The sequence below is a fragment of the Stomoxys calcitrans genome, chromosome 5 (genome assembly GCF_963082655.1).
Source record: "Stomoxys calcitrans chromosome 5, idStoCalc2.1, whole genome shotgun sequence".
Taxonomy (NCBI): Eukaryota; Metazoa; Arthropoda; class Insecta; order Diptera; family Muscidae; genus Stomoxys; species Stomoxys calcitrans.
The window spans coordinates 132,866,726-132,891,019 of NC_081556.1; the positions used below are offsets into that span (position 1 = coordinate 132,866,726).

Here is a 24,294-nt window from a genome sequence, read left to right on the forward strand (position 1 = left end):
GACCCCCTATACTTCGATCTGATTTTGTATGCCAGATTCGAAATCTACTCCCGAATACCTTTCATTTGAGCCCCATGATGAAATGAACGTCCAATATATCTGTTTGGGAGTAGTTTTGGGGTTTGGGCGGCCCCATGGGTACTTAGACTCAAACTTTAATACCATATTCGTATTCTACTCTCCAATACCTTTCATTCGATACCTATATTGTCCCGATCGCTCTACTTTTGATTTTGGGTTGTGTTTTTGGAATAAGGGGGAGCGTCCGTCCCCCTTGCGGGGTGGCGTGACCCCCTATACTTCGATCTGATTTTGTATGCCAGATTCGAAATCTACTCCCGAATACCTTTCATTTGAGCCCCATATTGAAATGAACGTCCAATATGTCTGTTTGGGGGAGTTTTGTGGTTGGGGCGGCCCGATGGGTACTTAGACTCAAATTTTAATACCATATTCGTATTCTAATCTCCAATACCTTTGATTTGATACCTATATTGTCCGATCGGTCTACTTTTGATATTGGGTTGTGTTTTTGACATAGAGGAGAGAGTCCGTCCCCCTTCCGGGGTGGCGTGACCCCCTATACTTCGATCTGATTTTGTATGACAAATTCGAAATCTACTCCCGAAAACCTTTCATTTGAGCCCCATGATGAAATGAACGTCCGATATGTCTGCTGGGGGGAAGTTTTGGGGTTGGGCGGCCCCATGGGTTCTTAGACTCAAACTTTAATACCATATTCGTATTCTACTCTCCAATACCTTTCATTCGATACCTTAATTGTCCCGATCGCTCTACTTTTGATTTTGGGTTGTGTTATTGGCATAAGGGGGAGCGTCCGTCCCCCCTCTAATACCGAAAAATTATATAGCCTATGTTTCCTTCCAGACCAACCAACACGGTATGCGAAAATTTCGAGAAAATCGGTTCTGCCGTTTTTCAGTCTATACGAAAAAAAAAACGAATCCCATATACCAGTAATTGGCTAATGTGGCCACTTTAGGCGTTTTTGTTGGAGTTGGGTGACCCCCTATACTTCGACCTGAATTTTTATGACAAAATCGTTATCTACTCCCGCATACTTTTCCTTTGATACCCGTATTGTTCTTATTGGTCCGCTTTTGATTTTAGGTGGTATTTCGGGGTAACGGTGGTGGGTCCGCCCCCTTCCGTTACCAATAAATTATAAAGCCTATTCCTACTTCCTGACCATATTCGTAATCTACTCCCGAATATCTTTCATTTGAGTCCTATATAGTCATGATAATCAAATGGTTAATTTTAAAGGGTTTTGGGACTGGGGCGGCCCACCAGGTACTTGGGCGCAACATTTATTATGAAATTCGTACTCTACTCTTGAATACCTTTCATTTGAATCCCATAATGTCCCGATCGATCCACTTTAATTTTTGGTAGGGGGATTGTATAGGGACAGGTTGGAATCATTCGATTCGATTTTTCCGAGTCTAGAAAATTACATTACACTGATAGAAAAATTGATACCAACGGTATTGATATTTAATTAATTCCACAATAATTTCATATGGTATGGATGATGTAAGGTAGGGCCGAGCTCAGGCTACTTTCGGGGTCAGCAGGCGGCGGATAGCTGAAGGACCAATGGGTAAGCTTTGAAAAAGAAGCTGCTCCCGAGCACGTGCGGCGAAGGCCGAAGACATTCTACAAAATATATTTCCGACGACATCTTCGCGACATGGCAAACAAATGCCGCCAGTTGCCTTAGTATCCACTACAGATAGATGCAGTCAGATAGAGTGATGCCCCGTGGATTCCCCAATCAAGGAGACCCTGGCGACGCCTTCAACGGCGCAAAACAAGAGGAGCGCACCGAGCCCAAACGATAAAAACCCTGGCAAGGAGATAAAGGACAAAGCTGTAGAGAAAAGACCACCAGCGAACGGCTGAGAAGAAAAAGCCCGGCAAAGAGGCAAAGACACCGAAGAGGGCCCAGCGGCGAAAACCGCGAGCTCAGAAACTACGGAAACCAAGGCAGCGACCGGAGGCCGTGATACTAAAGCCGAAAAAAGGGAACAGTAATGCAGACGTGCTTAGGCACCCCAAACGAAACGCGAAACCGGAGGAAGCCAAAGTCGCCACCCGCTCGAGAAAACAAAAACGGGTGCAATTCTCGTCGTAATGGGCAGAGGTGGAGTTTCTTCGAGTTTCTCAAGGGAGGCTGCAGTTATGCAGGACCAGAAACTAAAGACGACAAAAGAGATCTGCGATCTGGTCTCCCTCTCCACCACCGAAGAGACCAAGGCAACGGGAACAACAGCGAAAGAAGTGACGGCTTACTGCACTTAATTCCAGAGAGCAGAGAAGAGTTTTCGTCTCCCTACCAGCTAGCTGCGCCAATGAGTTGCTGAATACCAGCAGATTTCTGATTGGAATGACTAATTGTTTGCTGAAATACCGGGAAGAGAGAAAACGCTGCTTCAGGTGTTTTAGAGCAGGTGGAGCAGTGGAAACGCGAGCGACCCGATAGAAAAAGGAATGAGACTATGCATAAATGCGGCAAGAGTGGACACAAGATGAAGGTGTGCACTAACCCTCTGAAATGTTGTATATGCTTGAACAGTGGAAAAGGCCCGACTGATCATCTTCCTGGCTCAGGAAGATGCAAAGGAGGCACTGAGCAGGCTTGCAAAGAATACTGCAGGCAAATATTCACAGGAGTAAAGTCGTACATGGTCTTCTTTCGCAAATAGTCGCAGAACAACCTGCTGACATCGTGGTTATAAGCCAACAATATGGAGTAAGAGATCAAGGGTCCTGGCTTGAGAATCCTACAAAGACAGCTGCTACTGGATTCCATACCGTAATGACATCTCACCAATAAGCAGCGGAAATGGAAACGGATACACCTGAGAAATTGCACCGCAGTATATTGATGAAATGATGCTATAGCTGAGCAACGAAGCAATTGCATTAAACTAAGACGTAGATATACGAGAGCTCGCCGCAGAAGCACGGTTGAGACAGAAAACACTCTTTACAAGGAGTCGAAAAAGTTACTCGCTGCCCTAATAGAAAGGAGCAAGAAAGAAAAGTGGGAGGAGAATACAGAGCTCCACACTCCGTGTTCTGGACGGGAGAACGATAGATAATATAGTCCACATACTCTTTCTCCGACATTACCGCAAACCCGTTTACGATAGAGGAACTAAGGAATGCAGCCCGTAGCCTTCAGAGCAGAAAAGCCCCCGCCCTTACGGAATACAGGCCGAGGTAATCAGATATCTGAAAACATACCTGAATTTCTTCTGAAAATATTTATTCGGTGTCTATTGGAAGGTGTTTTTCCGGAGGTAAGGAAGAGACAAAAGCTGGCAAAGTAGATTCAATATCCCCATCTTTATACAGACCACTATTTATGCTGGATACGGCTGGCAAGCTTTTGGAGCGACTTATAAAGCCACGGCTCCAGAATGCCATTATTGAAAAGGTGGACTCTCAGTCAGACAACATGTACTCTGGGCAGGAATGTAAACGATCGGAACTCTAAGAGATGTAGTTGAGATAGTAGAGGCGGCTAGGCAAAGGAACCACTACTCCAGGTCGATTGTCCTCTTATATGTTAAGAACGCTTTCAATAGCCACAGATAGTCTGACGTCGTCCAAGCGCTCAGAGAGGACTTTAACATCCCAGCGTATATGATAAGAAGAGTTACTTCCGTGACAGAGTACTACTCTATAACTCTCAGAATGGAATGAGTGAATATGAGGTCACATCAGGAGCGGCGCAAGGATTCATACTTAGACCGCACGGAACGATGGAACACTTTGAACAGAAATGCCAGACGGAACTATTCTAGTAGGATATGCCGACGGCATCGCTGCAGTCATCACGGCAAGAGACAGGGAAGGTGCAGAGCGCAAACTACGACAGGTGATGTTAAGGGCAAAATACTGGCTGGACCCCCACGGCTTGAAATGTGTCATGTAGAAGACAGAGTTCCTACTCCTAACGAGGTAAAATATCCCAGTGGAAGTGGATATGCGTATAGACGATATACTGGTGAAGACCAATAGATCGGAAAAATATCTAGGTATCCGACATGATACACCGCTGACCTATGCAAAGCAAATTCGGCATGCGACAACAAAGGCTGCAAGGACAACGGCGCAACTCAGCCGACTGATGGCAAACATAGAAGAGCCTCTTCCGAGCAGGCGCAGACTCTTAATGAAGACATGCAATAGCATTTTCCTCTAGGGGAATGAAATATGGGGCCGGACACTGCAGACAGCATGCCGAGTGAAATTCCTACTCTCGGAACAGTCGACGGCGGCTCTTGGGGTCATACAATCCTACCAGACAGTGGCGTAGCCCGCAATAGCCGGAATGGTTCCGATAGACCTTTAGGCCATGAAGAGAGCCAGGCTCTACACCGCGAAGTGCAGCACCCAGAGGACAGGGTGAGATTCAAACGGATCATTAACGGGTCATACGAGAGGAGACTATGGAGAGATAGCAAGAAAGGTGGGCGAATGAGAATCGGGCCAGGTGGACGCGACGACTAATTCCCGATGTACGGATATGGAGAGATATCAAGCACAGCGACTTCAACTATTACCTCACACAGCTGTTGACAGGCCATAGTTACTTCCGCAAATAACTGCATAGAATGGGCAAATGCTCCTCAAGCAGGTGCATTTTTGAGGAGCTAGAAGCTGTAGACCTCTGCGACATCTGGGTTGAAAGACTCAGGGAATTGGGAACAGCGATTGGGGATGTTTCGCCTCGGACAATAGTCCAGAAGATGCTGAAAGACGAGAGAAAGTGGAAGGCGGTGATGAGATACGCGGCACAACTACTGCGCAGGAAGTAGGTAAACGTGGACGCAGCGGTGTTGAGTATGAATGCGGAGGTCTGGACGCAGACGCAATGACCCCAGACCCCAGATATGGGGTGGACTTTGAAGTAATGCGAAAGCGGTTCCGAGGTGGAATTAGGCAATGCGTAATGCATTTTCCCATCCTGATCCGCAAACAATCAATAGTGGATGATGTAAGCCGTTATAGATACCAAACGGCATTGTTTTTATATTAATTCACGACACTGCTTCACTATCAATACCATTGATACCAAACCGTATAAAATTTTCCATCTGTATTGGCTTATAGCTCACATTTTAGTTTCTATATTCCTGGAATTTTAAATTGCTACCATAATTAGTTTATCACTTCAGCGTACGCATATTGATAACACATTATGAGATTATTTATAAAGATATGCGATGCTCCATAAATGGCGGGAACTATCGAAACTATTGATATTGAAAATTTGTGACTATTCGCCTTGAAACTGTAAAACGATAGAGAAACGTTAACACACATTTTTCCAAACCAATTTACAAAATAAACACCTTTATAAAAAAAAAACATTTTCATAAGAAAACAGGGGGAAAGCTACTAAATCGCCACGAAATTGAGATTTGGAAAATATTTAGTCGCCTCGATTATACCGCGATGGTATAGAATACCTGGAAGGAAGGGAAGAGGTTTCTGATCAGGTCCCTGAGATGAACCTTGAAGTCGAGTGCGAGGCACTGCTGCCATCTGCACAGTCTTCGATTGACAGAACCCTAGTATTGCCATCTGGAAGATCATGTTACACGGATGGATCAAAGCTGGAGGACAGAGTGGGCCTGGGGGGATACATTGAGAACCCAGAGACTGAGATCTGTTTTAGACTGCCTGACCATAATACGGTCCTGCAGGCGGAGAACCGGGCGATCACGTAATTCCTGAAGTGATGTGGTGCTAACGCAAGGACGTCGAGTGGGAACATCTTTACCGACAGTAAAATTGCCATAAGGGCAATAACAACCAGGACGGTAAGGTCACGAACAGTCTTGCAATGTAAGAAGGAGATTAAAGCCATCTCTGAGGATGACAAAATCAGCATCGTCCCATAATGAAGTAAGGGGAAATAAAAGGGCAGTCGATTTGGCGTTGAAGGCCAGAGGACTGCCGTCAATTAAATTGGTTAACCCGAAGCCTTTCGGAACGACGCTAAGGGAGTGGGTGACGAATGCGCATGCAACATTGTGGAACAGCGAAACGCTCGGTAGGACGGCAAAAATCGTGTGGGGGATTCAGATCGTGAGAAGACGAGGCTATTACTGAAAGGTAGCAAGAAGGAGGTCAGTATAGCTATTGGTATCATAACGGGAGACATAGGACAACGAGCTCACTAATCTCAAATCGGTGCTGCAAGTGATAGCATGTGTACGGAGTGGGCGACGAATGCGCATGCAACATTGTGGAACAGCGAAACGGTCGGTAGGACGGCGAAAATCCTATGGGGGGATCCACATCGTGAGAAGACGAGGCTATTACTGAAAGGAAGCAAGAAGGAGGTCAGTATAGCTATTGGTATCATAACAGGACACATGGGACTACGAGCTCACTAATGTCAAATCGGTGCTGCAAGTGATAGGATATGTAGGGCATGCGGGGAGATGATGAGACGTTGGAGCATTTCCTTTGTCATTGCCCGGCTTTTGCGTCTAACAGATACCGGCACTTAGGTGGAAACACAATACCAGACATGATCCAACTTAGGGGAGTGGTATTGAAAACAATTAAGGATTTTGTAAGTAGCACGGAATTCCAAACTTAAAATTTTCTTTTTAGAGGTTACTTTATAGTTTTTAGAGAGGAAAAGGTGTTCCTCAGGGATCAATTCTGGGTCCTCTTCTCTTTTCATTGTACAGTAACGACTTGGCGGTTCAATTGTCTTATTGTGAGGTACATATGTACGCTGACGATGTACAAATATATATCGGCAGTCCGAGGGATGAGATTGCTGAAAACATACGTCTGCTTAATCATGATCTGTCAAGAGTCAGCACGTGGGCGAAAGCCAATGGTCTGTGTCTCAACCCTGTAAAGTCCAATTGTGTGGTTATCAGAAACAGGCTGTCTCGTTTTTCATTTGATGTCGGTATATTCATTAACGACTCTAGATAGGAAATCGTTCCTCATGCAAAGAACTTGGGCGTTGTTATTAACAGCACTCTGACTTGGAGTAATCATATCGACTCTGTCGTTGGTCAGGAATATTCAAAATTGCGTGCTCTCTGGGCCACTCAGTCGGTTACTCCGCTGCGGGTTAGGTCTCTCTTGGCAAAGACTTATCTTGTTGTTTGCTAATTGCGACTCGGTAAGTAGACGTAAGCTAAACACTTTTTTTAATAGCGTTACTCGTTATGTATTTGGCTTGAGACGGCGCGATTCCATCTCTGAATACTCTTTATCTCTGTATGGCGTCTCCTTACAGCAATTGTTGTTCCTAAGATCGCTTACTTTCCTGCATAAACTGATCTACACGCAGGCACCACAATATCTGTATGGATTTATTGATTTCGCCAGATCTACTAGATGTAAAAAAATCATTCCCAAAATGTATCGGAGGCTTGTTTCTGAATGGCATATGTTCATATTCGCTGTACGTCTCTGTAATTCTCTTCCTAACGATCTGCAATTACTCAGTAACTCGGCAACATTTAAAACCAGACTTTGGAAACATTTTACTGCATTAAGTTGATGAATGTTAAGACTCATTTATATATTTATTTTTATTCTTCTATATTTACCTTAATTTCTTTTTTTTTCGGATCAACTAAGTCTACGAATTCCTCTTTAATTGATAAATTCACTTTTGTTTTTTTTTTTCTTTTAAATTCAAATCTACAAAGCCACAATTGTTAGTTTTTTCCGTAAGTTATTCATTCAAAATCTGTGATGTATTGTATAGCTATAGATTCTTAGTTTTAAGTGTTTACTATGTACAATTGTTGGAGATATTACCCGCACTTTAATTATAAGAATTTTATATTCTTGTTGTGCGGGTGTAAATAAATAAATTACAAATTACAAACCGATTACTGGCTTAGGTGTATGTCCATAGTGGCATGGTGCGGTTTAATTTCTGCACCCTCTTTTCAACCTAATCTAACCTAACCTAACTTAGTTAAATTTTATCCTCAATTAATTTATTAGGAATACCCTTAATATGGTTGTCGGAAGTCACATGAGGAAGCCATACGGACAATTTCATTCCATTTGAATGAAAATTGCGATCTACATGAGCACATAAACTTAACTTGAATGAATGTTCCAAGTCATTATTGAATATCTCAATTGAGTCCAACGGATTAGGAACTGTGCTCGCAAGAAGTCACATCAGGAGACCAGTTTTTCTAAAAGTTATACCGTTTTGGCCTATTTTCAATTTCAACAAATCGTCCTCAATAAGAAATGAACATTAAGCCATGAATATTAAAGAAAAGTGGAAAAACTTTTCTCATATCAATGACTGATGCTGAATGGTGAACATAGTCTCGCAGAGTGATGCCATATGGTAGAGAATTTTTACACGGCTGAATACCTCACAAATATCGCCAGGAATAGCGAGGTGATAACCACCGCCTAAAATTTTTCTGATATTCTTGTCATGAGTCGAACACTGGCTTTTAGTGTCATAGGCGGACTTGATATTATTTCCACTATGGTGGCCTCCACATATATAAGAACAACTTGTGGAAAATTTTGGCTGCCTACTCGTACGAAGGTAAGCATGCTTTTTCAAGAACGAGGGGCGGACATTGGAAAATTGAAGCACAAATAGGTCACATTTGAAACAATTTTTTTAACACCCTTCGTTATTGCATTTGTAACACCTTGATACCGTCTTGATCTCTGGTGATTTAAGTCGATTTAGGCTTGTCCGTCAGTCCATATGTCGAAAACACGCCAACTTTCGAAGGAATAAGGTTACGAGCCAGACATTTTACATAAATATTTCCTATTAGTGTCGGTTGGTTGGGAATGTAAATGACTTTTATTGGTCTATATTTAGATAAAGCTCCCATACAAACCAGTCTCCTGATGATAATTCTTAAGCCTATAGATAACGCAACTCTTATCCGATTTAGTTTAAATTTTGTACCATGACTTTCTACTGATGTGCCAAGTATGGTTCGAATAGTTTCACAACCTTATAAAGCTCCCATATATACCGATCTCCCGATTGATCTCCTGGAGTCCCTGGACGGCGCAGTTCTTGTCTATGCCTATGACCCTCAATAAACGTGTCAAATATGTTCTGAATCATAGAAAAAACGCAATTCTTATCTTAGTTGGCTGAAATTTTACACAATGATTTTCTCTATGATCTTCAACATCTAACTCAAATATGGCCCCAATCGGTTCATAACCTGATATAGATCCAACAGCAATTCGTATGCATTATTGTTTGTTTACCTTTAAAGAGATACCGGGTAAAGAAGTTGACAAATTCTATCCAATTCTATGTGAAAGATTTGGCCCAACCGAATTGAGCGTTTACACCACCACGGTGGTACAGGGTATTTAAACTTAGTACATTTGTTTGTTACACCAAGAAGGAAGAAAGATAGACCCATTGATATGTATACCGATCGACTCCGAATCATTTTCTGACTCGATTTAGCTATGTCCGTCTGTCCATGTTAGTTTGTATGCAAAGTACATGTCCTAATTTTCGTCTGATCGTTTTAAAATTTGGTACAGGCATGTTTTTCGGGCTAGAGACGAACCCTTTTGAAATTGGAAAAAATCGGTTCAGATTGGATACAGTTCCCACATATAAATATGTTCGCCCGATTTGGACTAATATTGCAATAATGTGGTTATTTGTTAACCGATTCTCTTGAAATTTGGCAGGAAGGCTTTTCTCTTAACTATCGACATTATTGGGAAGGTAAATCGGTTCAGATTTAGATATAGCTCTCATATATATATTGGGTTGTCCAAAAAGTAATTGCGGATTTTTCATATAGTCGGCGTTGACAAATTTTTTTCACAGCTTGTGACTCTGTAATTGCATTCTTTCTTCTGTCAGTTATCAGCTGTTACTTTTAGCTTGCTTTAGAAAAAAAGTGTAAAAAAAGTATATTTGATTAAAGTTCATTGTAAGTTTTATTAAATTTACTTTCTTTTAAAAAATCCGCAATTACTTTTTGGGCAACTCAATATATATCACCCGATTTTCATTCCTAGAGCAAACGCATTTATTGACCACTCTTGCCAAAATTTGGTACAACGCTTCCCTTAACGACTACACAATATCTAAGAAGTTTGTTCGAAATCGGTTCAGATTTAGATATAGCTCCCATATATTTGTTCGTCCGAATTTGAGAAATATTGCAATAAAGTGCTCATTTGTTAACCAATGCTGTCGAAATTTGGCAAGAAGGATTTTCTTATCACTATTAATATTACTGGCGTATTTCATAGAAATTGGTTCAGATTAAGATATAACTGCCATATATGTATAATGCCCGATTTCCACTTCTAGATCCACTGCAAACGCATTTTTTGACCAATCTTGGCAAAATTTTTTACAACTTTTCCTCGATGACTACCACAATATCCAAGAAGTTTTGTCAAAATCGGTTCAGATTTGGATAAAGCTCCCATATATATGTTCGTCCGAATTTGAGAAATATTGCAACAAAGTGTTCATTTGTTTATTGTTGCTGTCGAAATTTAGCAGGAAGGATTTTCTTATCACTCCTAATATTACTGATGAATTTCATAGAAATTGGTTCAGATGTAGATATAGTTGCCATATATGTATATCACCTTTTTACGGCTTGTTTAATACCCCATTTGAAAACCTCCGCCGAGGTCCATCAAAATTGGTTCAGAATTAGATATAGCTCCCACTTTGTACTTATAGGATAGATATAGGGTATTATAGAGTTGGCAACGCCCGACTTTTGTCCTTCCTTACTGGTTAATTTGTAGAAAATGCATACGCCAAACTTGCTATAATAATTCTATATAAATATTTATTTACATCGAAGTACAACATTTGTTCGTTACTTGCTTATATAGAACTTAGAAACTAAATACGAAAAATAAATTCGTAATACTTTTTTTTTTTGATAATTAGTTATTAGGATTAAATTTTATTCTGCAGTCTTTAGATCTACTCATTCTGTGAATCATTCTTCGTACCATTTTGACTTTTGTTTCTAGCCAAGATCTGCAATTCTTTGACCTTATCATCTTCATCATCAAATACTTTCAGATCCTTAACATGATACCACACACCGGCATTGCAAAATGTGCTAATGCCAACAAAAAAGGCTGCCACCAAATTTAAGGTTAACCTGCAAGGAAAGCGAAAATTAAGTTTCTTATTTTAACAGTGGCATTTTATACCCACCTTAACCCCGTTGCATCGTACAGCCAACAGTTACCTTTATTGCTACATGTTTTACCCCACACCAAACAGTTTTTATCGAAAATCCAACCATAAAATATGGGCGCTGGTACAAAGCACACCAACGATATGAACATCATTCCGAAGCCCATAAGTGCGGATTTATCCTTCGGTGATACTGAACGCATTGTTATCAAAAGATTCGAAGCCCTTCCAGTGGCAGCAAAGAATTTAATGATACACATCACAGCCAAGAATGTTATGAATTGTTGTGAACATTTGACGGGACAGGCGCCGGACATAGCTTGACCTCCAATACCCAGAGAAAGCTTGAAAATAATGTCAGAATAAATAGATTAGGAATATTTCAATTTGAACTTAAACCTACACTGGTCTCGTTTAGGCCAGAGTCATTGATATCCATTGCAGTGAGTCGGTTAAAAAGTGGATTCTTTGTTAGGGTCTCATTTGAAGCGCTGGCTATGCAAGAGCAATCGTAGTATCTCTGGAATGATAAAATAAATAAGTCAATTTCGGAGTTACTTTTCTGAACAGGATTTTGGAAGAGGAAATAAAAAGGTTCGACCTACCACCATTGATATATGGGGGTTTCCAACAAGAGGTATTATTTTGAATCACCCGGTATGTCCTGTAAGCGTGGTCGTAGTGGTCATTTGTGCGATTTTTTTAAAGGCATACTTTCCTCGTTATTACAAAATACACATGCGATCATTTATCCCAACAATTAGCAATTTTCTTTGAATACCACAATAATACCTCTTGTTGGTTAACCCCATATATAGTACGACAGAAACTATAACCACGAATGAAAGCCTATACTGATAGGAAAAAACGTTGCAAATTCATGCATCAATGGTGTCATTATAATACACAGGCTTTGTTGAAAATATTGTCAACATGCAGGGTTGATTGTGGATGCGCGTTGTTCTTTCATAAAAAAACTGTGAATGCCTGTGGACGTTACACTCACAGAAACTGTTGTTGATTTATAAACATTTGTGGTTCATCTAATAACATCAGCTTTGAGGCCGTAATTGGTATCAATATAAGGGCTTACTTTTCTAGACTTGCTCGAGGAGCTGCAAGCGGATTTCATGGTTCATAACTGAAAAACGCCGTGGCGCAGCAGTTGTGGCTTCTCCTGGCGAGAATATCAAAATCAAATTTTCAGCACTGATTATCGGGCTTGTTAAAACCGCACATTTAGTATTCCTAAAGCGCCGAAAAATGGATGCACATCGCCCAATTTTTTCTGAGCGTTGTTATAATTTCTATATTTTTAAAACCAAAAAAGGTATTTATTGGGTTGCCCAAAAAGTAATTGCGGATTTTTTAAAAGAAAGTAAATGCATTTTTAATAAAACTTAGAATGAACTTAAATCAAATATACTTTTTTACACTTTTTTTCTAAAGCAAGCTAAAAGTAACAGCTGATAACTGATAGAAGAAAGAATGCAATTACAGAGTCACAAGCTGTGAAAAAATTTGTCAACGCCGACTATATGAAAAATCCGCAATTACTTTTTGGGCAACCCGATACAATAGCAGTTGTTAAAATCTTTTATTAATAGAAAACAGTCATAACACCCATCGCAATTTGAACCATACTTGGCACAGTTGTTGGATATCATAACAAAACACGTGGTGCAAAATTTCATTCTATTCGGATAAGAATTGCGCACTCTAGAGGCTCAAGAAGTCAAGACCCAAGATTGTAAACCAGCTATGCCAGGTAATGGGCCGAATTGAACCATACTTAGCACAGTTGTTAGAAGTGATACTAAAACACTATGTGCAAAATTTTATTCCAATCGGATAAGAATTGCGCACTCTAGAGGCTCAAGAAGTCAAGACCCATGATCGGTTTATATGGCAGCTATATCAGGTTATGGACCGATTTAAACCATACTTGGCACAGTTGTTGGATGTCATAACAAAACACGTCGTTGAAAATTTCATTTCAATCGGCTCAAGAAGTCAAGACCCAAGATCGGTTTATATGGCAGGTATATCAGGTTATGGACCGATTTGAACCATACTTTGCACAATTGTTGGATATCATAACAAAACACGTCGTGCAAAATTTCATTCCAATGGGATAAGTATTGCGCAATCTAGAGGCTCAAGAAGTCAAGACCCAAGATCGGTTTATATGGCAGCTATATCAAAACATGGACCGATATGGCCCATTTACAATACCAACTGACCTACACTAATAAGAAGTATTTGTGCAAAATTTCAAGCGGCTAGCTTTACTCCTTCGGAAGTTAGCGTGCTTTCGACAAACAGACGGACGGACGGACGGACGGACAGACGGACGGACATGGCTAGATCGACATAAAATGTCGCGACGATCAAGAATATATATACTTAATGGGGTCTCAGACGAATATTTCGAGTAGTTACAAACAGAATGACGAAATTAGTATACCCCCCATCCTACGGTGGAGGGTATAAAAATATGGCAAGTAACTTTTTTCAGAGTTGGGTGATGGTTACCTTTCTCCTAAGAATTTGCTAAAATTGGAGTGTCATATAATGACCTAGGATTGCGTTAGGAAAACAGAATGTGAGCAAATTAGAATTTTTTGAAACGTATGATCTAAATGGAAGAGAAGGATAGATGCCTTGTATTTGGTTGCTACCGTTGAACCATTTGATAGCTTTAACAAGTAAAAAGACATTAAATTCGGAAGAGCCGAACTTTGGATACCCACAACCTCGGATATGAATATAAACCACCTTTCGCCATAACATCATAATACAGTGAAAACTGCATCATTTATGAACTTATTACAGAACTCAGAATATAGTCCGATTTTCACCGCTTTCAGGAAGGCTATGAAACGGTTTAACAAAACTCATCGTACCAAATTCGTCATTTAAAAAATTCACCTTTTATGGGCCTAAGAACTTATATGGGGAGATCGATACATATATATGACAGCTATATCCAAATATAGACCGCTCTGAACCATATTAAACAAGAATGTCGAAAAGCCTTACATAGCACACTATGTTAAATTTCAGTGAAATTGAGTTGTATAGCCAAGTATAGCCCGATCTTGACCATACACGATACGAATGTCCAAGGGGCCTAATAGAATTCATTGTGCTAAATTTTAGCGAAATCGGTTAATAAATTTAACTTTTATGGGCCTTAAGCCTTAAATGGGGGGAAATGGTATATATGGCAGCTTCATCCAAATTTGGACTGATCTGGGCAGTATTGAACAGGGATGTCTAGGAGCCTAACACAACTCTCTTTATCAAACTTCTGCGAAATCAGACTATAAATGCGCCTATTATGGCCGTCAGACCTTATAGCGAGAGATCGGTCCATATGGAAGATAATCCAAATCTGGACCGATCTGAGCCAAATAAAACAATGATGTCGAGGGGTCTTACATTACTCACTGTTCGAAATTTCACCTAAATGGTATAATAAAAGCGCTTTTTATGGGCCTAAGGCCTTAAATCGAAAGATCGGTCTAAATGACGGCTATATCTAAATTTGAACCGATCTGACCCGTATTAAGTAAGGATATCGAGGGGCCTAATGCAAATTTCAACGAAATCGGATCATAAATGTGCCTTAAATCGGCCGATTCGTCTTTATGGGGGGCTATATCAAGCTATAGGCCGATATAGCCCGTCTTCGAACTTAACCTGCCTATGGACAAAAAAGAAACTGTGCAAATTTTCAGCTCATTATTTCTATTTTTAAAGACTGTAGTAGGATTTCAACAGACAGACGGTTGGGTTGATGGACATGGCTAGATAATCTTAGATTTTTTACGACGATCAGGAATATATGTACTTTATAGGGTCGGAAATGGATTTTTTCAATGTGTTAAAAACATAATGACAAAATGAAAGTCCAAAATTTGCGAATATTCGGTTCGCATGTCTCCTTACGACATTGAACTTCTCCACAAAGAGGTGTCGCACTGAGCACGCCGTTCGGACTCCGGTATAAAAAGGATACCTTTTTTCATTGAGTTTAAAACTGAATCGCAGAGCACTCATTGATATGTGAGATGTTTGTCCTGGGTTGCCCAAAAAGTAATTGCGGATTTTTTAAAAGAAAGTAAATGCATTTTTAATAAAACTTAGAATGAACTTTAATCAAATATACTTTTTTTACACTTTTTTCTAAAGCAAGCTAAAAGTAGCAGCTGATAACTGACAGAAGAAAGAATGCAATTACAGAGTCACAAGCTGTGAAAAAATTTGTTCGGCGTTAACAAATGAAAAAATATATATGAAAAATCCGCAATTACTTTTTGGGCAACCCAATAGAATGTTCATGAGCCGATTTGCGTTTCCCATGTGATCCTAGGTTAGGATAAAGTGGTAATCTGCCATCAGACTCAGACGTTTTCGTTCATTGCGATGCCTCAGGAACAGAAGATCGCTTAAAAAAGCCCAACAACATACGAATGTTCTGATCCGCGAATGTTCAGATCCGCTAATTCAAACCATCCTTCAAAGCAATAAGAACCTAAAGCGAAACTCTTTTTTCTTGCCATTGCTGGACACACATTCACAGCAATTGTTCCATAGCCTCCGCTTCCTCGATGGGTAAAGAAGTCTTATTTTTTTATTTTTTCAAACATCCCCGATAAGGGAATATCATATAGAATCGAAAAAAGTCTATTAATAATCTAAAAATTTTTATGGCCTTACATGGTCCGGGCGCCTCTTGGCAGGCCCCATAAAGTTGGTCACCTCCACAATTTGAAATTTGTTTGGGAAGGCAAATCTTTGTTTGTGGTCTTATTTCTAAAATTTTGTTTTTGCTGAATAGTGCTCAAAAATATTGGCTTCAACAATATTTCTACTCTCGGGGACTTCAAATATTCATGTTTTATACTCCCCACCATAGGATGGTGGTATACTAACTTTGCTTTTCCGTTTGTAACACCTCGAAATGTTGATCTAGGACCCCACAAAGTATACATATTCTCGATCGTCTTGACATATTCAAGTCAATATCGCCATGTCCATCCCCTCGTCTCACAGTGGGAGAAAATCGAAAAAAAACTAGTAAAAAATATGTCGTGTGAAAACGGATAGTGATATCTCTTCGAAATTTGGAACGATTAGAGTTAAGATGTCAAATTGGTCCTTGAAGGCTTCTCAATAACATTTTTCGAAAATTAAAAAAATATTTTTTTAGGTTTTGATTGTTTGATGTAATTGCAAAATTTACAAATATCCTTCACCAATGTAACACATAGAAATATTGGTCTACGAATCCATCAAGTAAATATATTCCTGATCGTCTTGACATTTAAGTCGATCTAGCCATGTCCGTCCGTCTGTTAAAAGCACGCAAACTTTAGAATGAGTAAGAGCTTGAAAATCCGCACAAAAACTTCCTGTTAGTGTAGGTCGGTTTGGATTGTAAATCGGTTCATATTTAGATATAGCTCCCATATAAACCTTTCACCGAATTTTTACTTCATGAGCCTTTAGATGGTGCAGTTCTTATCCGATTTTGCTGCAATTTTGCACAATTACATATTTTTTGCCCTCTAATATACGTGCCGAATGGGGTATGAAGCAGCCCAAAACATTGATAGCTCCCATATTAACCGACCTTCCGATTTGACTTTTTGAGCCTCAAGAGGGCGCAGATTTGCCTGTACTATGTCGTCTTCTATGACATTTAATGGCTGTGCCAAGTATGCTTCGAATCGGTCTAAAACCTGATATAGTTCCCTTATAAACCGATTTTCCGATTTTACTTCTTGAGCGTCTAAAGGGCGTAATTCACATCCATAGCTGAAATTTTGCACAGTGACTTCTTCTATGCCCTCTAATATACGTGCCGAATATGGTCTGAATCGGTCCATAAGCTGATATAGCTAGCATGCAAACCAATCTCCCAATTTTACTTCTTAAGTCCCTCTAGGGCGCAATTCTTATCCGATTTGGTTGAAATGTTGCACAATGGGATCTAGTATTGTCTTTAACATCCAAGCCAAGTATGGTTCAAATCGGTTTATTACCTGACAATAGCTCCAATAGCATAGCAATTCTTATCCATTATCCTTTGTTTGCCTAAAAGGAGATTCTGGGCAAAGCACTTGACAAATTCGATGCATGGTGGATGGTATATAAGATTCGGCACGGCCGAACTTAGCACGCTAATACTAGTTTTTTACATTTTGGTCTAGGTAGGAATACACAAATCCTACCTTTATTTTGTTGCACGACCACTTAGCTCCTTAAAACTGGGCATATGATTGCATGAACACATCAGCTATAAACACTTAAAATTTCAAGGAGATAACTCTACCCGTTCTCAAACGGCAGGTTTTTTACTTTTTTTTATTCGATCCCAATGTGCGATGTCCATTAAAGAGTATCCCTGAGAATACGTCTCTCTACCCTACCGTTAAGGGTTTGGTGGATAAGATCGGGAGTAGCATAGAAGCCTAGGATGTATCCTCAAAGGAGCTGTAGAATTCTATTTTGTTAGATCAGTCTTAGAGCCATCCCAGTCGTATGGCGCCCTTGTGGCTTTCGCCGCCCTAGCAAAAAGTCTTATACCAACCAGTTTTGGAGCCCACCATGGCGATTGCAATCACTTAAGCGAGGTGTAATCCGCTTGACCAATGTCAATCAATTACTTCCGCAGTTTCCACTTTTCTTTCGGGTCTACAGGGGTAGAGATGCAGAATTTGTGCTGAAATTTAACCCAATCTGCCTTCCTTCCGTTTAGGAGAGTCACCACTTCTGCATCATTTTCCCAAATGCTGAAGCGTATATCGGATTACGAGAAATCCTGTTGTCATCCAACGATTCTGGCCTCATTTTTATACCCTACACCGCTACTGTGGTACAGGGTATTACAACTTAGTGAATTTGTTTGTAACACTCAAAAGGAAGAGAGATAGACCCATTGATAAGTATGCCGATCGACTCAGAATCACTATCTGATTCGATTTAGGTATGTCTGTCTGTCCGTCCGCCTGTTCTTGTTAATTTGTGTACAAAGTACAGGTCGCAGTTTTCATCCGATCGTCTTCAAAATTGGTACAGCCATATTTTTCGGCCTAGAGACGAAGCCTAATGAAATTGAAAAACATCGGTTCAGATCTGGATATAGCTCCCATGTTCGTCCGATTTTCAGTAAAAATACAATAAAATAGTAATTTGTTAACCGAAATTTGGCAGGAAGGATTTTTTTACGACTCTCGACATTACTGGTGAATTTCATAGAAATCGGTTCAGATTTACATATAACTCTCATATAAATTTATATCGCCCGATTTTCGCTCCTAGAGCCACAGCAAGCATATTAATAGACCAATCTTGCTAAAATATTGCACAACGCTTTCCTCGTCGACTACCGCAATATATATAGAGTTTGGTAAAAATCGGTTCAGATTTAGATATAGCTCCCATATATATGTTCGTCCGATTTGCAGTAATATTGCAATAAAATGGTCTTTTGTTAACCGTTTTGCTCGAAATTTGGCAGGAGGGATTTTCTCTTGACTCTCAATATTACTGGTAAATTTAATCGAAATCGGTTCAGGTTTAGATTTAGCTCTCATATATATATCGCCCGATTTTAACTTCTAGATTCACAGGCAGCGCATTTATTGACCCGTCTTGCCAAAATTTTGCAAAACGCTTTCTTCGTCGACTGCCACAGTATCGAAATCGTTTCAGATTTAGGTATGCTCTCGTGTATATGTTCGTCAGCTTTTGGGTAATTTGCCATAATATTGTCATTTGTTCAACAGTTTGAACATATTTGCTCGCCGATGTCCAACAAAATTAGTCCAAAAAATTAGTGGATATAGCTCCTACATTGCACTTATAGTGTAGGTGTAGGGCATTATACAGTCGGCACCGCCCGACTTTTGCCCTTCCTTACTGGTTTTCTGCTGTAGTTCTCTAACCACTAGTTGCGAGTTATTTTTGTTGAATCGTACATACTGGGTGATTTTTTTGAGGTTAGGATTTTCATGCATTAGTATTTGACAGATCACGTGGGATTTCAGACATGGTGTCAAAGAGAAAGATGCTCAGTATGCTTTGACATTTCATCATGAATAGACTTACTAACGAGCAACGCTTGCAAATCATTGAATTTTATTACCAAAATCAGTGTTCGGTTCGAAATGTGTTTCGCGCTTTACGTCCGATTTATGGTCTACATAATCGACCAAGTGAGCAAACAATTAATGCGATTGTGACCAAGTTTCGCACTCAGTTTACTTTATTGGACATTAAACCAACCACACGAATGCGTACAGTGCGTACAGAAGAGAATATTGCGTCTGTTTCTGAGAGTGTTGCTGAAGACCGTGAAATGTCGATTCGTCGCCGTTCGCAGCAATTGGGTTTGTGTTATTCGACCACATGGAAGATTTTACGCAAAGATCTTGGTGTAAAACCGTATAAAATACAGCTCGTGCAAGAACTGAAGCCGAACGATCTGCCACAACGTCGAATTTTCAGTGAATGGGCCCTAGAAAAGTTGGCAGAAAATCCGCTTTTTTATCGACAAATTTTGTTCAGCGATGAGGCTCATTTCTGGTTGAATGGCTACGTAAATAAGCAAAATTGCCGCATTTGGAGTGAAGAGCAACCAGAAGCCGTTCAAGAACTGCCCATGCATCCCGAAAAATGCACTGTTTGGTGTGGTTTGTACGCTGGTGGAATCATTGGACCGTATTTTTTCAAAGATGCTGTTGGACGCAACGTTACGGTGAATGGCGATCGCTATCGTTCGATGCTAACAAACTTTTTGTTGCCAAAAATGGAAGAACTGAACTTGGTTGACATGTGGTTTCAACAAGATGGCGCTACATGCCACACAGCTCGCGATTCTATGGCCATTTTGAGGGAAAACTTCGGAGAACAATTCATCTCAAGAAATGGACCGGTAAGTTGGCCACCAAGATCATGCGATTTGACGCCTTTAGACTATTTTTTGTGGGGCTACGTCAAGTCTAAAGTCTACAGAAATAAGCCAGCAACTATTCCAGCTTTGGAAGACAACATTTCCGAAGAAATTCGGGCTATTCCGGCCGAAATGCTCGAAAAAGTTGCCCAAAATTGGACTTTCCGAATGGACCACCTAAGACGCAGCCGCGGTCAACATTTAAATGAAATTATCTTCAAAAAGTAAATGTCATGGACCAATCTAACGTTTCAAATAAAGAACCGATGAGAATTTGCAAATTTTATGCGTTTTTTTTAAAAAAAAAGTTATCAAGCTCTTAACAAATCACTCTTTAGTAGCTATCAAAGTATCGGCTAGACCAAACTGAATGCGTTATTGGTGGTTTAATTAAAAATATGTTTTAAGCTGTTTCTTTTCATTGCGCAATAATAATAAAAGTTTTTAAATATATAAAGACCTTTCTTACCTTTAAACCACTCGCATCCATATGTTCCCTTTTGCACCCAGCATGGCATGGCGATATATAAGTGATTTGATCCTCCCCACATACTGGCATATAACGCACATAGTCACAGTGACAAATGCTATTGCAACTCATCGAGGTACTTAAGACACTTCAAAATAAATTTAGCATATTAATAAAAAATTAAAAATTTCTTTTGTTTGGCTCAACCAAACCATTACCTATCATAAGAATTGCTAATCAGAGTGGTATCATTGCCCGTACAGCCAATAAAAGCATAGGCAATCATACCAGACATGGTAACGATATCGACCAAAATATTCCATGCGGCCAAATAGCGAGCACGGGGTTTATACTTAGATATGATAGCTCCCGATAGGAGAATGGCTATTGCAGAAAAGGCCAAAGCCACTGTGCCGGTAACAATGCTGAAAAAAGGTTAAAAAAGAATGAGAGAAAAAGAAAAAAAAAATTTAATAAATTTTAACACACACTAAATAGAAGGGCATAGTTTTAATTTACATATCAATTTTTTGACAAACCAGACAAAATTTTAAGCTTCTAAGAGCAGTAGAGGGCTAATTGGAAGATGGGTTTATATCGTAGCTAAATCAGATTATAGACTGATTTAGGCAATACCAGCCATGCATGTTTAAAGTCATAACATTTATATCGTATGGGACAATGGTACATTGCAGATTATATAAAGGAAGGGGTATAGGGTCTTAGAAATATATGGGTTGCCCAAAAAGTAATTGCGGATTTTTTAAATGAAAGTAAATGCATTTTTAATAAAATTTACAATGAACTTTAATCAAATATAAAATTGCCATTTTGTTCGATAACCTTTTGCCATCTTCCTGGCAAATTTAGTATTCCTCGCTCATAGAACTTCTGGCCTTTATCTGAAAAAAACTGAACCAAGTGCGATTTTATAGCCTCATCATTGCCGAAAGTTTTACCATTTAAGGAGTTCTGCAAAGATCGAAATAAATGGTAGTCTGATGGTGCAAGGTCAGGGCTATATGGTGGATGCATCAAAATTCCCAGCTAAGCTCACTCAGTTTTTGGCGAGTGACCAATGACGTGTGCGGTCTAGCGTTGTCCTGGTGGAATATGACACCTTTACGATTGACCAATTCTGGTCGCTTCTCCTTGATGGCTGTATTCAATTTGTCCAATTGTAGACAGTAAACATTCGAATTAATCGTTTGGTTCCTTGGAAGCAGCTCAAAATATACCACACCCTTCCAATCCCACCAAACAGACAGCACAACCTTCTTTTGGTGGATATCAGCCTTTGAAGTGGTTTGAGCTGGTTCACCATGCTTGCACCATGATCGTTTTCGACTAACATTGTGGTATATTTAACTTCTCTCCTATCTCACGATTTTGGTATATTTAACTTCTCTCCTATCTCACGCTCAGTTACATGACGATCCAATTCGATTAATGCTTAAAATTTGTCAACGCCGTCTATATGAAAAATCCGCAATTACTTTTTGGGCAACCCAATAGTAAAATTAATATTATTTCTCTTTTTCCATTAAAATACGAGGGTTGCCTTTTATATTTCGGGATTAGAGAACACACAAACAAATGTTAATCATCGAAAATCGCTTTCAAAGATTCCCCTTTAAAATCTATAAATTTTGCATGCTTTTGAACCAATTGTCAAAGCACTTTTGCCGCTCTGATCGAGGTATCTCCACAACATGCATTTTGAACGCATCAATCGTTTCTTCAGGTGTCGAAAAACGTTCACCTCTCGTTTTATTTTTTACGTACGTGAATAAAAAGAAGTCATTTGTGGACAAGTCGAATCGATGTTTGGAGTGCTCTAAAAAATGTAGTTGTTTCGTATTTTTGGAGCATTTCTTTTGACCAATCGACACGAGCCTTTTTTAAGGGTTTGACAAATTGTTTGGGATTCTACGCGAACAAATTTTTTTTTGACGGTCAAATGGATATGCAATATTGATTGTATGCTGGTTCCACTAATGCCTAAGGTTTGTCTCAGTCTAGCAATAGGTCACATGACGATCTTGTGACCTATCGACAACAACAACAACAACTGATTTTGATCGACCTTCACGAATTTGTCTTGGGGTGAGCTACCGACCTCGGTTGAATTCACCATACATCGATAATCACTGGTCCTTGATGGAGCTTCATCGCCAAAAATTGAATTAAGTTCATCAATGCACTGTTGTTGAGTTTATCCTTGTCGAAAGTTGTAAAAACTAATCGCACGAATATATTCGCGATTTGATTCCATTTTTAGGGTGAGATGAATCTTTTATGTTACTGTAAACAACACAAATAGCGCTCGTATGTCAAATCGTTCTGAGTACGAATAACCTCAATAATGTCTAGCTTTACGATAGAGATATTATTAGTTGGCAAATTGCAACACAAGACTTGTCCAATCTCGAAATATAAAAGGCAACCCTCGTATATGGCAGCTATATCATATTATGAAACGATTTTGACCGTACCTGGCACAGTTGTTGGAAGTCATAGAAAAACGCTATGGGCATAATTTCAGCCAAATCGGATAAGAATAGGGCACTCTAGAGGCTCAGGAAGTCAAGATACGAGATCGGTTTGTATGGCAGCTTTACCAAAACATTGACCGATTTGGCCCAACCGAACCCCATCCTATGGTGGAGGGTATAAAAAATAATATATCTAATTAAAACAAGTTAAAGCGTACTTAGTTGGGCCGGGCCGAATCTTAAGTACCCACCATCATGGATTTCGCTTTAAATGGACCCCTATTAACTGCGTTTGCATTTGAATTATTTTGGTCTCAAGAACTCGTATCGGGATATCAGCACTAAGGGGGGCTTGTATCAGCATATTGACAGATTCGGATATAACTTTGCACTGATGTTGTAAGTCATAAAATAGGTTTTAGGTCCAAATTTCAGCCAAATCAGGTGAAAATGTAGGCTTCTAAGGGCTGGAGAAGTCAAATCCAGGGATCGGTTTATATGGGTGCTGAATCGATTCGGAGCATGCATGGCATGGATGTTGAAAGTCAAAACTTACGCCTTTGTTCCAAATTTCAGCAAAATCGGAAGAAAATTCCGTCTTTTAAGGGCTCAAGAAATCAAATCCGTGGATCGGAGATTTAGAGATTTCTTTTTCTGTGTACTTTTAAAATTATAGACAAATCGTTCAATAAATCCTGCATTAAGGTGATAAAGAGGTAATATCATTGGATCAGCTAATTTTTTAAATTGGATGAAAATTGCGGCCTGCAGATGCTCAAGGAGCTAAGAATCCCAAATCGGGAGATCGGTTCGGGATTGGATCGATTTGACCACCCATTTACGTGTAGTTGTACAAAATTTTAAGCGTTTAGCAGCCCCCGTTTAAGAATTAGACCGTGATCGACTTTAAATGTAGATTAGGTTAGGTTAGGTAAGAGTGGCAGTCCTTTAAGGACTCACTTAGACAATTTTAAGTCCATTGTGATACCACAGTAGCGACAGACCAAGGCTTCTGGCGGGAATCGAACCCCCGACTCCTGCACTGGTAATCCATGCTCGCTACCAACTCGGCTACCGGGGCGACTTTAAATGTAATGGTGATCAAAACTGAAATTTTTTAGAGATTTCTTTTTCTGTG

General features: G+C 39.8%; 1 protein-coding gene across 1 annotated transcript in view; it reads right to left on the reverse strand.

Moving 5' to 3' along the window:
• Nucleotides 1-5,196: 5,196 nt before the first annotated feature.
• The window catches only part of LOC106094194 (solute carrier organic anion transporter family member 74D), a 30,873-nt gene continuing 11,775 nt past the window's right edge, over nucleotides 5,197-24,294 (reverse strand). The window contains exons 5-10 of the mRNA XM_013261394.2: nucleotides 20,880-21,086; nucleotides 20,662-20,809; nucleotides 11,631-11,747; nucleotides 11,246-11,571; nucleotides 11,010-11,189; nucleotides 5,197-5,329 (exon numbers count right to left, since the gene is read on the reverse strand). Coding sequence (XP_013116848.2) covers nucleotides 5,197-5,329; nucleotides 11,010-11,189; nucleotides 11,246-11,571; nucleotides 11,631-11,747; nucleotides 20,662-20,809; nucleotides 20,880-21,086 — 1,111 coding nt within the window. The remainder of the gene's footprint in view (nucleotides 5,330-11,009; nucleotides 11,190-11,245; nucleotides 11,572-11,630; nucleotides 11,748-20,661; nucleotides 20,810-20,879; nucleotides 21,087-24,294) is intronic.